This window comes from Hippocampus comes, unplaced genomic scaffold (genome assembly GCF_001891065.2).
Source record: "Hippocampus comes isolate QL1 unplaced genomic scaffold, H_comes_QL1_v1.1 scaffold454, whole genome shotgun sequence".
In the NCBI taxonomy this organism is placed as follows: Eukaryota; Metazoa; Chordata; class Actinopteri; order Syngnathiformes; family Syngnathidae; genus Hippocampus; species Hippocampus comes.
The window spans coordinates 6,182-22,885 of NW_017805198.1; the positions used below are offsets into that span (position 1 = coordinate 6,182).

Below are 16,704 nucleotides of genomic sequence, written 5' to 3' on the forward strand. Positions count from 1 at the left end.
TTAATTAAATAATAATAATAATAATAATAAAAACGTTATTGGGCGGCCCGGTGACCCAGTGGTTAGCGCGTTGACCTCACATTGCAGAGGTACCGAGTTCAATTCCAGCTCCGGCCTCCCTGTGTTGAGTTTGCATGTTCTCCCTGGGCCTGCGTGGGTTTTCTCTGGGTACTCCGGTTTCCTCCTACATTCCAAAAACATGTATGGCAGTCTAATTGAACACTCTAAAAATTGTCCCTTGGTGTGAGTGTCAGCGCGCATGGTTGTTCTCCTGTGTGTGCTCTGCGATTGGCTGGCAACCGGTTCAGGGTGTCCCCAGCCTACTGCCCGAAGGCAGCTGGGATAGGCTCCAGCACCCCCCGCGACCCCTGTGAGGAAAAGTGGATCGGAATATGGATGGATGGGTGGAACATTATTATTGTTCAGGAAGAACATGGTGACTCTTCAAACTTGTGGTGAAAATATTTAATTAACGTGATGGTCAATCGGAGACTGTAGTTGGATATTCCTATTTGCATCCGAACAGGCACGTTTCCTTCATTCAGCTTTTCAACGTTTTGAACTTTTACATTGTTTTCACAGTTGAAACTAGAAATAATCGCAGTAAATCACACAGGAGGAACTCTTTGGACTATCATTCACATATCACACATGATGTAGTTGCTTTCCAAGATTCCACAAATTTCATCCATTGTTTTGATTTCACATTTACTCCAAAGATCATGAAACACAATTTCCCTGCATTTGCAAAACAAGTAGTTTGCCATTTCTCCCTTTGCACTGTTATTATACACTTCAGCTGTTTCAGTTATGCCATGTACAATATATCGGTATTGTTATTCTGTTAGAAATTATAACTCTGCCAGAGGAACATCAGAACATTTCAGTATTGGCCTTCAAAAACAAATTGTGAGTGCTTTTACTTTTGGGTAAAACTGCGTTCACATAAAAGAGTGTATCATAGCCAATTGTTCATAATAACCAAAACTTGCAATTACATTGAGAAGGAAGTGAAATGTAAGTTAGGACTCAGAGGCTCCCCATGTGTAATTTAAACAGCGTTCACTCTTCTGGGAGTGTGCGAAGTGTGTCCGTGGCAATTTTGTTCACTGATACAGTAGAACAATCGACAAGGGAGGTTTTGAGAGTAGTACTTCATCATAAAGAAGCTCGGACTGTCAGGTTCTTTATCACTGAACTCCTCCTGCAATGGCCACATTGCTTCGCGCACTGCAGCATAGCATGCTCGAGCATAAGATCCGTAAATTGTTATTACAGTTTGAAAAAAAACAGGCACTAGTGTGATAATGGCGACTTTAAGGGAACCCTGATAGTTTCAGTTTATTGCTTGTATCGAAAATACTTTTGAGGTTTCATTGCATGACGATAAGTCTTTCTTATTTAATATCATATTGTCATGATACAATCTAGTTGAACTTGGAAATGTGGCTTTTTGATATCCTTCCATTTGAGGACAACACTTAACTTTTTTTTTTAACCAATATGAACTGCATCAAAATTAATGTAATCTGAGACAGATTGACATGAAGATACACAAGCCCACACCAAACTTGTAAATTCAATTTTGAGCAAACAAAAAAAAACATAGCAAGGCTGTACCAAAAACATTCCCATACTTTTGATCAGACGCCACATTTACATGAGTCCAAATGGGACTTGACAAAGCAGCCTGAGCATGATTAAAAAAAAAAAAAATTATGATGAAGCACACTATTCATTTTTCAACAGAAGTTTCTATTGTTACAGTTTCCTCATGAAAAAATATGTTCCTTTTTTCTTTGCTTTCGTGTATCTTAATTTGCATGATTTCTTAAACGGTTTAAGCAGAAACATTGTTTTTCAGTCGATGTATCTATAATCTCATTTGCACCAACAAAACGTGCATCTCACAAAATGAAAAAAAAAACGTATCTATCCATGAAGCTTCTTGTGGTCTGTGTTTGTGGTGGTGTTTGTGGTGTGTGTTGTTGTTGGTGTTGTTTGGGGGTGTGTGTTAGGGTGGTGTGATTTCTACTCTAAAACAGCCAATATACCAATGAACAACTAATACAAGTGATTATTAATAATCTAGTTTAATTATTCATTAATTAAAAATTAAAATTTGGAAGTCCTGAAAAACCCCAATTAACCAAAGTAACAAACAAACAAAAACAAACCAAAAAAAAAAAAACATGACAGTAAAACAAAATAACGTGACAGCAACAGCAATCCGACCGAGAAGAACAACAGGGAACCAAATACAAGCAAACCGACGAAATGAAAAGGAACACCTGGACGAAACGCAAAGGGTTGAGCGAGTTAATTGGTGAACACAAGGGACCCTGATGACAAGAACATGTGGGAACAAAATCGAACAAGGAAAACAAAAAAGGCACACGAGACAACAAAATTAAATTCGAAACAGAATCACCTTTAGGAAGGTTAAAAAGTCACGGAAAAGCTTTTTACACTGTAATCTACTATCGTACATTTTTATTATTATTATTATCACATGCTCATCCCTCTCGTTAACAATGTATTGCAACCGCGAAACTTTTTATCTTCATATGTTTAATGTCGAAGGACATTTGTATATTTTGTTTTCGAATGACTAACCTCTATTAAAATCCCCCCATGCTATTATTCAAGAAATCCAATGTGACGTTTGAAGTTAATTCTCCGCAGATGTAAAGAGCGAAAAACGACTCGTGGTGCCGCTGTGAGCCCACACAAACCGCACACATCTCCACCCATTGTCTTGGACCAGTTCCAAGAATCACTTCATCCCGGCGCGTTTCGTATTCGTCGTCGGACAAGTTAAATGACGGATCATTTCGATTTATTTCTGACGTAGTTTGACCGAGTATCACATTGCGAAGACCTGGATGTATGTTTTCCCCCGGAACAATGGTAGAAAAAGGAATTTCAGCGCGAGGCCCGATTGTCTGCTGCATTTCTGCTTTCATCGCGACGCTGTCCCTCGCTCATGGAGATCTCAGCTATTCTTTTCCAGAGGAGATGGAACCCTTGTCTGCTATTGGAAATATAGGCAAAGATCTCGGAGTGGACCTGAGGACATTATCTTCACGAAAAGCTCGGATTGATATCGAGGACACTCGGAGACGTTATTGTGATTTGAATCTGAGCACCGGAGATTTGATCGTCGCGGAGAGAATTGACAGAGAAATTCTTTGTGACAAGAAGCCCTCGTGCGTGGCAACAGTGGATCTGGTTTTGGAAAATCCTCTCGAGCTACATCGCGTCAGTCTCCACATTCAAGATGTAAATGATAACTCGCCGCACTTCAAGAAGAATTTAATTGAAATGGAAATAGGAGAGTCGGCAGAAAGGGGGAGTCGTTTTTCGATTGAGGAGGCCCATGATGCAGATATTGGCCAAAATGCTGTGAAAATATATAATTTACAAAAGAATTCGAACTTTATTCTTTCAGTTGACAGTAATAAAGTCGAGCTTGTCTTAGAAAATAAATTAGACCGAGAAAAGCAAAGTGAAATGAATTTGCTTCTCACGGCTTTAGATGGCGGCTCTCCACAGATGTCAGGCACAGTGGTCATACACGTCACCGTGCTGGATGCTAATGATAACGCTCCAGTGTTCAGCAAAGCCGTTTATAAAGCCAGTCTGCCTGAAAACTCTCCTCCAGATACAATAGTGATTAATGTTCGTGCCACTGACGCGGACGAGGGAGTAAATGGCGACGTGACTTATGATTTTGGACACGTGTCTGGCAATATTATAAGTGTATTTTCGATCAGTCCCGTGACAGGCGAAATTAAAGTAACGGGTGTGACTGATTTTGAAGAGAAAGCCTCCTATGAAATGAGAGTAGAAGCTAAAGATGGTTTAGGGCTGACATCGTATGCTAAAGTGATAATCGATATTACTGATGTAAACGACAACGCCCCTGTGATCAATTTAAAGTCTCTGGCTTATCCAGTGGCAGAGAATGTGTCACCTGGTACGGAGGTGGGCATCATTAATGTGCAGGACAGAGACTCTGAAAAGAATGGACAAGTGCGCTGCTCCATTGAACAAAACGTCCCCTTTAAGTTAGTTCCTTCTATTAAAAACTATTATTCTCTGGTGACGACGGAACAACTTGACCGTGAACTTGTGTCTGATTACAACATTACAATCAGTGCTACTGACGAGGGCTCCCCTCCATTGTCCTCTTCAAAAAGTGTTCTTTTGTCTGTAGCGGACATCAACGACAACCCACCTGTGTTTGAGGAACAGTCCTACAGCGCATATGTGAGTGAAAACAACAAAGCTGGCTGCACTTTATGCTCTGTGAGTGCTCAAGACCCCGACTGGAGACAGAACGGCACCGTGATTTATTCTCTGTTACCTTCCGAGGTGAACGGTGCCTCTGTGTCCTCCTATGTGTCTGTTAATGGAGACACGGGGGTGATCCACGCTGTCAGGTCGTTTGATTACGAACACTTGAGGAGTTTTCAAGTCCACGTCATGGCCCGAGACAACGGTTCTCCTCCGCTGAGCAGCAACGTGAGCGTCAGCGTGTTCATATCGGACGTGAACGACAACTCTCCTCAGATTTTGTACCCTTCCCCGGAAGGCAACTCCTTCATGACAGAGCTGGTCCCCAAAGCTGCACACGGAGGCTCTGTGGTGTCCAAAGTGATCGCGGTGGACGCCGACTCAGGACAGAACGCCTGGCTGTCCCGTCAAGGCCACAGACCCGGGACTTTTCACCATTGGTCTCCACAGTGGCGAGATCAGGACCCAGCGGGACATTTCGGAGTCTGACAGCATGAAACAGAACCTGATTGTGGCCGTGAAAGATAACGGACAGCCCCCTCTCTCTGCCACCTGCTCCATGTATTTACTTATTTCGGACAACTTGGCCGAGGTACCGGAGCTGAAGGAAATTTCTTATGACGACAAGAATTCCAAGCTAACCTCCTACCTGATCATCGCGCTGGTGTCCGTGTCCACCTTCTTCCTGACCTTCATCATCATCGTCCTGGGTGTGAGGTTTTGTCGCAGGAGAAAGCCCAGACTGTTGTTTGATGGAGCAGTCGCCATCCCCGGCGCGTATCTGCCTCCTAATTACGCAGATGTTGACGGCACAGGAACTTTACGCAGCACCTACAACTATGACGCCTACTTGACAACAGGCTCCAGAACCAGTGACTTTAAGTTTGTGTCTTCGTACAATGACAACACGCTGCCTGCTGACCAGACTCTGAGGAAAAGTCCAAGTGACTTTGATGAAATTTTTGGAGATATTCAAGGGTCACCTGAGGTATGATCAAGAGTCTCATTTTAGTTTGTCTAATTCACATTTTCCTGTTGGTGTTTATTACTCATGCTGTTGCTCATAACCGGTGTTTGAATCTGTCCTAGTTGCTTTTGGATGAAAGGCAGATATATTGCAGGTTGCTTGCCACTCAATCCCATTTACTGTTGGCCCACTTAGTCTTAGTTGTGCCATGTCTTTCTTCTTTCTTGATAACTTTATAGCTTGATTGGTTTGCTCATGAAATTTGATGGTTTAAGCAGAAACATTGTTTTTCAGTCGATTTATCGAAAATCTCAGTTGCACCCACAAAACGTGCATCTCACAAAATGAAAAAAAAACGTATCTATCCATGAAGCTTCTTGTTGTGTATGTTTGAAACGGAATTTGTCACGTCTTATTGTTGGAAAAGATTGAGGAAATATATTAAGACAATGTACTGGGGGATTCGGCTGTTGATGCTCCTTCACTGACGAAACTATCCTTTGTCAGTTATTTTTGTTTCAGCGGAATATGTTTTCATGGTCTGATAACAGTTCTGAGGATTTGTAGTTCAGGTGGTGAACCTGTTGTTCAGAAAGTCTCATGCTCATTTTGCCAGTGTAGCTTTGAAGCCAATGTGGCTCATTGTGTTGTCGCTCCTTTCACCCCTGTCCATGGTTCTGAAAATATGCTCTTTTTTTGTTGCTGGCATTGCAACGTTTTCTTCAGCAACTTCTCTCTCTCTTGTTAGGGAACGTTGAGCTCATGTTTGTATTATTTTGAACATGTCAACAATTTGTTTGTAGAGATGACATTCTATCTTGATGCGATCATATATTTCTAATTTGCATTTTTAATCTACTTTGACAAATTAGAGACCATCCAAAACCAGTCCCAATACTAATTACAGTAACTTTTTTTTTTCTACAACTAGGTGTTATGACAAAAATTGTACTCTAGATGTCAGTATGCTCTCATTATAAAACGGTCTTGAATTTCACACCCATTTGCGTCGACACACAAGTCAGATTTTATTGTTGTGTAGCTCTGGTTGAGACGCCGGATAACAAGACTTCTGTGGAAAAATCTGTGGATATTGGGGAGATCATATTCATATTGTTGTTCATCTTTTGATTCAACTTTCTTTGTAGTGCAATGGAGAACAAAAGATTTGCGCCGTTTGCTTACGGCCTCGCTTTTCTTGTCTTTTTCATTCGCACCATCGAGGGAGACGTGAGCTACTCTATCCCTGAGGAGATGAAACGTGGATCTGTAATCGGGAATATAGCCAAGGATTTGGGACTAAATGTGGGCCAGTTATCTGCTCGTAAAGCACGCATTGATCCGGAGGATGACAACGTGCACCTCTGCGGAATCAACCTAAACACGGGTGACTTGCTTGTTCAGGAAAGGATCGACAGAGAAGGTCTTTGCGGTAAAAAGGCATCGTGTGTTTTAAAACAGGAACTTGTCCTTGAAAACCCATTAGAACTGCACCGTGTTAGTATCCGTATTCTAGATATCAATGATAATTCACCACAGTTTTATGAAGATTCACTCAAATTTGAAATACGAGAATCAGCAGTTAAGGGTGCTCATTTTCTTCTCGGAGAAGCACACGATGGAGACATCGGAGAAAATGCTGTTCAAAGCTACGCTTTGCAGCAGAATGATCATTTTAAATTAAATGTAAACACTAAAATGGGAGGACGAAAGAACTGCGAATTGATCTTGGATAAAGAACTAGATCGAGAAAATAAAAAGGACATCATGCTTTTGCTGACCGCATATGATGGCGGCTCGCCTCGGAGATCGTGCACAGTGGTCATCCACGTCACTGTGCTGGATGCGAATGATAACGCTCCGGTGTTTAGTCAGCCTGTCTATAAAGCCAGTCTGCCTGAAAACTCACCTCTTGATACGTTGGTCATCATAGTGAGCGCAAATGACGCAGATGAAGGAATAAACAGCGAAATCTCATATGCATTTGACCATGCATCTGATGACAATATTAATATATTTTCATTACATCCCAAAACTGGAGAAGTGAGAGTGACTGGTGTTGTTGATTATGAGAAAATGTCATCTTATGAAATGCAAATAAGTGCAAGAGATGGCCTTGGCTTAGTGTCTTATTCAACATTAATCGTTGACCTTACAGATGTAAATGACAACGCTCCTGTAATCAATTTAAAGTCACTATCGAACCCAATATCGGAGAATGCGTCACCTGGTACAGAACTGGGCCTTATTAACGTGCAGGACAGAGACTCGGAGAAAAATGGACTTGTCCACTGCTCCATTCAACACAAAATGTCCTTTAAGTTAGTTCCTTCTCTTAAAAACTATTATTCTTTAGTGACCACTGGACAACTTGACACCGAACTTGTGTCTGAGTACAACATTACAATCAGTGCCACTGACGAGGGCTCACCTCCTCTGTCCTCCTCGAAAAGTGTTCACTTGTCTGTTGCAGACATAAACGACAACCCGCCTGTTTTTGAGGAACAGTCCTACAGCGCATATGTGAGTGAAAATAACAAAGCTGGCTCCACTTTATGTTCTGTTAATGCTCGAGACCCCGACTGGAGACAGAATGGCACCGTGATTTATTCCCTTTTACCTTCTGAAGTGAATGGTGCCCCGGTGTCCTCCTTTGTGTCTGTGAACGGAGACACGGGCGTGATCCACGCTGTCAGGTCATTTGATTACGAACACTTGAGGAGTTTTCAAGTCCACGTCATGGCCCGAGACAACGGTTCTCCTCCCTCTGTGGTGTCCAAAGTGATCGCGGTGGATGCCGACTCGGGACAGAACGCCTGGCTGTCCTATCATATTGTCAAGTCCACAGACCCGGGACTTTTCACCATTGGTCTCCACAGTGGAGAGATCAGGACCCAGCGGGACATTTCGGAGTCTGACAGCATGAAACAGAACCTAATTGTGGCCGTGAAAGATAATGGACAGCCCCCTCTCTCTGCCACCTGCTCCATGTATTTACTTATTTCGGATAACTTGGCCGAGGTGCCGGAACTGAAGGACATTTCTTATGACGACAAGAATTCCAAGCTAACCTCCTACCTGATCATCGCGCTGGTGTCCGTGTCCACCTTCTTCCTGACCTTCATCATCATCGTCCTGGGTGTGAGGTTTTGTCGCAGGAGAAAGCCCAGACTGTTGTTTGATGGAGCAGTCGCCATCCCCGGCGCATATCTGCCTCCTAATTACGCAGATGTTGACGGCACAGGAACTTTACGCAGCACCTACAACTATGACGCCTACTTGACAACAGGCTCCAGAACCAGTGACTTTAAGTTTGTGTCTTCGTACAATGACAACACGCTGCCTGCTGACCAGACTCTGAGGAAAAGTCCAAGTGACTTTGATGAAATTTTTGGAGATATTCAAGGGTCACCTGAGGTATGATCAAGAGTCTCATTTTAGTTTGTCTAATTCACATTTTCCTGTTGGTGTTTATTACTCATGCTGTTGCTCATAACCGGTGTTTGAATCTGTCCTAGTTGCTTTTGGATGAAAGGCAGATATATTGCAGGTTGCTTGCCACTCAATCCCATTTACTGTTGGCCCACTTAGTCTTAGTTGTGCCATGTCTTTCTTCTTTCTTGATAACTTTATAGCTTGATTGGTTTGCTCATGAAATTTGATTGCCCTCAAAGATAAAGTTGTTGTTGTAAGTCGGGTCATTTGGTTGAGAACATTTTCTACAATGGGGTAGTGCAACAGTGTTCATGAGCCAATAACGCTTCCTCACACATATGACTTCATCTGATCCTAACATACTTATTGTGCCCCATTATGTTCACATTTTCTGGACCATTTATTGATTTCTACCCCAGTTATCAAACTTGACATTGATCCAATATATACATATTTTTCTTAATTAACAGTCTGCAATATTTTTTTCTGAAAATTGTGACCAAGCCGGATGAAATTTCACAGCACAGTACTTGAATTTGACACGATGAATGGTCCAAAGTGAGACTGCTATTATTCAATCACTATTATTTGCCTAATCTAAAGTATTTTTCATATTCTTTGTTGGAACTTCTCCACGACTACTTTTGTCGACTACACTTTTGGTTTAATTTGGACTTTTTGTGAGTGATCATCTTAATGAAATAACGATTGACATTTCATTTATTGAAAAGTCACAACTTGTTAATTTTCCACAAACCAAATCAACAACAAGAATGCTTTGGTACAAAACATGCTCGTCTAAAATTGTTTGCTTTCCCCAATCAGTGACACGGCATCTGAGGAAACCCCAATTTGAACCTAACTGGCCACCCGCCTCAATTCGCCTCATATCACTAAAACAAACAAAACACTGAGTACTTGGGAGTCTAATAATCAAAACATGCAAGGCAAAACATGGAGCTCCTACATTCTTTATCGAGCCTTACATGAATTTAATCTTCATCCAGTTTCTCTTTAGCGACTGCTTATAACAAAAGGCCAGCCTTTGTCACAAAAATGCCATTTAAATGCTGTTGTTTAATGATGTCCGCCTTTATTTGCTTTAGTCTTCCGTCTGGAGCTCGTTAAACATTACAAATGAGAATTGTTCTCTGAATAAATAAATTTTAAATCGATAAATCCAAAGAAAATTTATATTTTCGGTTTGTTAAATATCTCAAGCCCATATATTTCTTTCATTCTAATCATTATTTGACACCAACCTGGTCTTTTCCTTGCACTTGTCAAGTCAAGTCACATTTATTTGTATCGCCCTTCATCACAAAAAACTCCCAAAGGGTTTCCACTGTGTTTAGGCCCTTCAAGTGTTTGCGGATGGCCTCGGGGTTGTCCGAACAGACCAGATCATCTATTCCTTACCTGAGTGATTTGCCTCCAAAAAGGACAGTGACGTTTTGAGGATAAAAGTGTCTTGAGTTGTCATCCGAGGCCTGTATAAGTTGACACCGTGTAACCTGTTTAGGGAACAGCTTGTAGAGGTCCCCAGGGGCAGCTGAAGCTGAAAAACACAGGAAGTTTGATCTGAAAATGTTTGTTTTTCTCACCATTACAAGTCCACAAGGTTGTAGTTTAATTACCCTCTCCCCCCCAAAAAAATTACACTACAATGACAGCTACATGCATTTCCAACGGACCTGATGCAGAGATCTTTAAAAACATACATAGCAAATATGCAAAATATTGATATTATTTTTGAGGTTTTTGTGGCATGCAGAAGCAAAGCCCAAAGTGACCCCCCCCCCCGCCCCCAAGTTGAAAATGCCTCTTAGTGCACTTTGTAGTTAGTGATGACATGTTAAAATCATATAGTACAATGGAAAAACTTGTTGGGTTTAATTTTCTCAATGTTATTTCATCAAGTGGGTGCACAAATTAAAATTTCTGGATCCGGATAAAAAAATTGTAACTAGATATACTGTATATGTTCTTATAAAATGTGCCTGCATTCAGATGATTCTATTTTTTGCAAATACTTGATGAAATAAAACGAAATAAATTCAACCCAATTTCTTTTTCAATGTATGATTACTGTAGTAAAATTTGTATTGGATTGTCCTGCGTGAAACAGTCTTGTAATACAGGCTGTCATGATATTTACTGTTGTTGCCTTGCTGATAAGCAAATATGCTCATACAAATTAATTTCGAGTATGATGTGGGAGTTCCTCTTTTTAAAAGAAAATATGTTCAGATTAATCATCACTTGATTTTCCAACGAGTGTTATCTCGTCCATTTTCATTTTAGTGAGCAAAAATTTTATTCATTTGTGGTCATCCTGAAATCAAGTTTTGTCATCACATAAGAACAAACTAGTATTTGAAGCATTATCGTGACAGTGTAGCCTAAAATGGGTGTATATTTCCAGATTATTGATTTTGAGTTGTGCATTGTACGTGTATTTGTAAATTAATGTAAAAACCTCACTGCAACGTGATTAACACACACCCACACACACACACACACACACACACGCACACACACACACACACACACACACACACACACACACACACACACACATATATTGATATATATGTTAATCATTTTTTAACACGCTGCAGCGGACTGGAACCAAAAGAAAAAAAAAAGTCTTGTCGAACATGTCAGACAGGCTCAGGTATACGTTGAAAATGAGATGCTCCATGATCAACTCCTGCATTTGCATTTGTTACAGTTAATTATGCAGTGAAGAAAAAAAATAGCAAAACACTCTTAATTATTAGAATAATGTAAACACCGTGTATGCGACAAAAGTGCTGTGTAAATAATGACCAACGAGTTGGTTTAACATTGTCTGTGTCGACATGAAACTGTACTCACGGTGGCGCAGTAGACCAGCTTTAAAATCATTGAACGCCCTTTTTTATTTTGTCGTGGAGTGGCGTGCTTGAATGTCAGTGATTTTGTAGACCACATTGTTCTCCTGCCCGTTCGGAAGGCGCGCGTAATGGGTTCGAAAATGTCCTTGTTTCCATCGCGCATCTTTTATTTCCTTTTCCTTTTGCTGCATTCCGCACACGGAGACGTGAGCTTTTCCTTCCCCGAGGAGATGAAACGAGGATCGGTTATTGGGAATTTAGCCAAGGATCTCGGACTGGAGGCGAGCGCGCTGTCCGGCAGAAAAGCGCGCATCGACGCCGACGGGAGCGGAAAACGTTACTGTGATCTTAACGTGAGAAACGGAGAGCTGATTGTGGCCGACAGGATTGACAGAGAGGGGCTTTGTGACGACAGGGCTTCATGTGTCCTAAAATATGAGGTGGTCCTGGAGAATCCACTGGAGCTCCATCGAATTAATTTGCACATTCAGGATGTAAATGATAACGCCCCTCTGTTTAAGGATGACTTAATTGATTTGGAGATAAGGGAGTCAGCCGTCAAAGGGGCTCGTTTTGTGATAGAGGAGGCCCACGATGCGGATGTAGGACAAAATTCAGTTCAGCAGTACTTGCTCAAGAAAAATGATAATTTCGTTTTGTCTGTCAGTGGTAACACAGTAGAGCTCGTTCTTGACAATGAACTTGACCGTGAACAAAAGCAAGACATTAATTTGCTTCTCACAGCTTTCGATGGCGGCTCTCCTCGGAGATCAGGCACAGCGGTCATACATGTCACCGTGCTGGATGCTAATGATAACTCCCCAGTGTTCAGCCAGGCCGTTTATAAAGGCAGTTTGCCTGAAAATTCTCCTCCTAACACAATAGTGATAAATGTGAGTGCTAGCGATGCAGATGAAGGGGTGAATGGGAATGTGACTTATGATTTTGGACATGTGACAGAACATGTTAAGAAGTTATTCAGCATTGATCGTAAAGTGGGTGCTATCGCTGTAGTTGGCACTGTTGACTATGAATCTAGCACATCATATGAACTACGTGTGAAAGCCAAAGATGGGCTCGGGCTATCCTCTTATGCAAAGGTGATTATTTCTATCACTGACATGAATGACAACGCCCCTGTGATCAATTTAAAATCTCTGTCTAATTCAGTTGCAGAGAATGTGTCACCTGGTACAGAGGTGGGCATCATTAATGTGCAGGACAGAGACTCTGAAAAGAATGGAAAAGTGCGTTGCTCCATTGAACAAAACGTCCCCTTTAAATTAGTTCCTTCAATTAAAAACTATTATTCTTTAGTGACCACTGGTCAACTTGACCGTGAACTTGTGTCTGATTACAACATTACAATCAGTGCCACTGATGAGGGCTCACCTCCGTTGTCCTCTTCAAAAAATGTTCACTTGTCTGTAGCAGACATCAACGACAACCCACCTGTGTTTGAGGAGCAGTCCTACAGCACATATGTGAGTGAAAATAACAAAGCTGGCTCCACTTTATGCTCTGTAAGTGCCCGAGACCCCGACTGGAGACAGAACGGCACAGTAATTTATTCTCTGTTACCTTCTGAGGTGAACAGTGCTCCGGCATCCTCTTACATTTCTGTGAACGGAGACACGGGGGTGATCCACGCTGTCAGGTCGTTTGACTACGAACACTTGAGGAGTTTTCAAGTCCATGTCATGGCCCGAGACAACGGTTCTCCTCCGCTGAGCAGCAATGTAAGCATCAGCGTGTTCATATTGGACGTGAACGACAACTCTCCTCAGATACTGTACCCTGCCCCAGAGGGCAACTCCTTCATGACCGAGCTGGTCCCCAAAGCTGCACACGCAGGCTCTGTGGTGTCCAAAGTGATCGCGGTGGACGCCGACTCGGGACAGAACGCCTGGCTGTCCTATCATATTGTCAAGTCCACAGACCCGGGACTTTTCACCATTGGTCTCCACAGTGGCGAGATCAGGACCCAGCGGGACATTTTGGAGTCTGACAGCATGAAACAGAACCTGATTGTGGCCGTGAAAGATAACGGACAGCCCCCTCTCTCTGCCACCTGCTCCATGTATTTACTTATTTCGGATAACTTGGCCGAGGTGCCAGAACTGAAGGACATTTCTTATGATGACAAGAATTCCAAGTTGACCTCTTACCTGATCATCGCGCTGGTGTCCGTGTCCACTTTCTTCCTGACCTTCATCATCATCGTCCTGGGTGTGAGGTTTTGTCGCAGGAGAAAGCCCAGACTGTTGTTTGATGGAGCAGTTGCCATCCCCGGCGCGTATCTGCCTCCTAATTACGCAGATGTTGACGGCACAGGAACTTTACGCAGCACCTACAACTATGACGCCTACTTGACAACAGGTTCCAGAACCAGTGACTTTAAGTTTGTTTCGTCCTACAATGACAACACGCTGCCTGCTGGCCAGACTCTGAGGAAAAGTCCGAGTGACTTTGATGAGATGTTTGGTGATGCTGAAGGTTCTACTGAGGTATGATCAATACTCTCAATTTACTATGTTTCCCAAAGGCATTCAACTCTGAAACAGTTGCTCGTGTGCTGTTTGGGTTTATCCAAGCTGATAATTGGTGAAAAGCAGACTTTTTACCAAATTGGTAATCACTCTTATCACAAATATTTCTTCCTATTTAATTTATTGCTTCCTTGGCCCTTACAGCCAGCTTTTCTTGGGATCCACGTGATTGCTTCATGGCTTTACTTGTCATTGGTCAGCTCTTAAGATTGATAACACCTCACCCCCCCAAATACACACACACACACACACACACACACACGCGCACACACACACACACACACACACACTCTTATAGTGCGTACGAATGTGTAAAGAACTTTTTTTGATGACAACCCAATTAAGATGACTGCATCCTCTGATCACAACATACGCATTGTGTATTGGAACATGCACATTTCTTAAGTTTTATGGAGAAAAGATTTCCCCCCCTCAAGTTGTAAAACTTGATGTTGATGAAAAACGTATACAGTATTTTGAGCACCCACCGTCTGCTCTGTTCATTCTGTAGTTTGAAACAAGGTTGGGTAAAATTTTACTGTAGTTATTAATATTCTTACAAGACGGTCTTTAGTTGCTGATATCAAGTGGCCTTTTGTCACTAATGTGAATCACATATAGTTTCATATTGTTTGCCTTCGCAATCTTTATTTGTTTGTTATCCCGATAGACAATATGTATCTCCATTGTGGTTCTTCTGTTAACATACTCGACAGTAGATTATTGTGATTTCACTTGAACGCTGGGTCCTTTATGAGATTTTATTTTATTGTTCTTACTGGATGTCCTTTTGCTGGTTGTCTGCACCTCAGGCCCAAGCTGTCAAATCAGATGAGACAGCTTTGAGAACCTGCATGTGTCATTTGGCTTCCTGTGATGCTTTGGTGATGAAATGTGTTTGTTAAGTTGTCATTTGAGGACATCCCAAGTTGAAGCTTGCACCTGTGAGGGTCGAACACCTAAAAGAGGCAATCAGCTGCAGCTGACATCTGTTCTTCAGATTTTTATTTTCCTCACCAATGCCAAAATTGCACAAGAGGTTTGATAAGCCTTCGTGGCTCTGTAGTTTCATTACCTGACCCAAATGATCTTTCAGAGTGACAAGCATGACAGCCACAGGGGTTGCCATCTGGTCTTCACAATAATATTTAAAATCACATCAATACATAAATGTGATCATCTGGTAAATTTGAATTACATCTTTTTCTGTTGGGTGGCACAACGATTTTCTGGTTAGCTAGCACGTCCGCCTCACACTGCAGAGGTGGAGGGTTCGATTCCAGCTGCGGCCTTTCTCTGTCGCATTTAAATGTTCTCCCCGTGCCTGTGTGGATTTTCTCTGGGTGCTCCGGTTTCCTCCCACATTCCAAACACATGCATGGCAGGCTGATTGAACACTCCAAATTATCCCTAGGTGTGAGTGTGAGTGCGGATGGTTGTTCGTCTCTCTGTGCCCTGCAATTGGCTGGCAACTAGTTTAGGGTGTCCCCCTGCCTACTGCCCGAAGACAGCTGGGATAGGCTCCAGCATGCCCCGCAACCTTTGTGAGGATAAGCGCATCAGAATATGGATGGATGGATGAATATTTTTCATTTACATTGCAAATAATTTTCTCCAATGTGTTGTAGAGTACTTGCAAAATAACTGAATTGCGACAGGTTGAAAAGATTTGCATGGTGAGGCATTCCGATGATTTATGATGAGCATTTGTTCAAAAGACAAATGCCTTGTTTCATGCATGCTCAGTGTGTCTTGATTATTTCAAACAACTTAAGAAACTTAAGAGCAGTGTGGAATTTTGCTTGGGGTGCCATCACGGGTAGAGCTGTGATGACAATTTTCAGGCCCCATATAAGAGGCTCTATGAAGAATATTTTCAATGTGCGGCATTGAAGTAGAAATGCCCACACTGATATTGTCTCATTCAGTCCCAAATGTCCGGCAGCACCCTTGGTAGTTACTGCTTTTATTATGATAAAAATCAAATGATGTGCTGAGGATAAATGTTGATTTGATTTTCCTCCTTGAAAAATAATCAATGTACTGTGTATCTGCAGCTTTATAAAATAATGTTTTCAACATATTAATTGTGGCTGTGTTGCTGATCTGAAATGAAAAATTAATCCAGTGTTTTGTTTAATGTATGATGGTTTTCTTGTGGTTGTATTCAATATGTGTCATAGCAAATCAGTATTTAAACCATTGAGGCCTCGCGAGTGTCAAATGTGAAGTGTACATCCAGATGAGTGATTCTGAGTTATCAAACAAAGTGAAAAACCTGCTGCAGAAAAAAAAAATCTTATCGTTTGTTCACAACAGTCAGTGCTTAATTCTTTGAGGCACTTTTATGGTCAACATTTATTCATATGACATTATATTATATTATACTTCATTATATTATATTCTTTGGTGCACTTTGGCGGCAACCAATACAACCGGTTGTTTTATTTGGCTTGTGAATTAAGGTAACATGTCACTCGGTTTCTATCTATCGGGAAACTTATTTTTTTTAAATCAGCGCCTACACCTGTAACCCTTCATCAAACTGTAAAAAAAAAAAAAAAAAAACACATCT

At 41.8% G+C, this 16,704-nt stretch overlaps 2 protein-coding genes and 1 pseudogene across 2 annotated transcripts; all 3 read left to right on the forward strand.

Moving 5' to 3' along the window:
• LOC109515207 (protocadherin gamma-A11-like) overlaps positions 1 to 5,433 on the forward strand; it is a 7,913-nt pseudogene extending 2,480 nt beyond the window's left edge.
• A 777-nt stretch (positions 5,434 to 6,210) lies between these two features.
• Positions 6,211 to 9,276, forward strand: LOC109515204 (protocadherin gamma-A11-like). Its single transcript, XM_019868831.1, has one exon. The coding sequence runs from the start codon at positions 6,419 to 6,421 to the stop codon at positions 8,687 to 8,689; it is 2,271 nt and encodes a 756-aa protein (XP_019724390.1). The 5' UTR covers positions 6,211 to 6,418; the 3' UTR covers positions 8,690 to 9,276.
• Positions 9,277 to 11,475: 2,199 nt separating this feature from the next.
• On the forward strand, positions 11,476 to 14,356 carry LOC109515203 (protocadherin gamma-A11-like). Its single transcript, XM_019868830.1, has one exon. The coding sequence runs from the start codon at positions 11,709 to 11,711 to the stop codon at positions 14,091 to 14,093; it is 2,385 nt and encodes a 794-aa protein (XP_019724389.1). The 5' UTR covers positions 11,476 to 11,708; the 3' UTR covers positions 14,094 to 14,356.
• Positions 14,357 to 16,704: the final 2,348 nt, after the last annotated feature.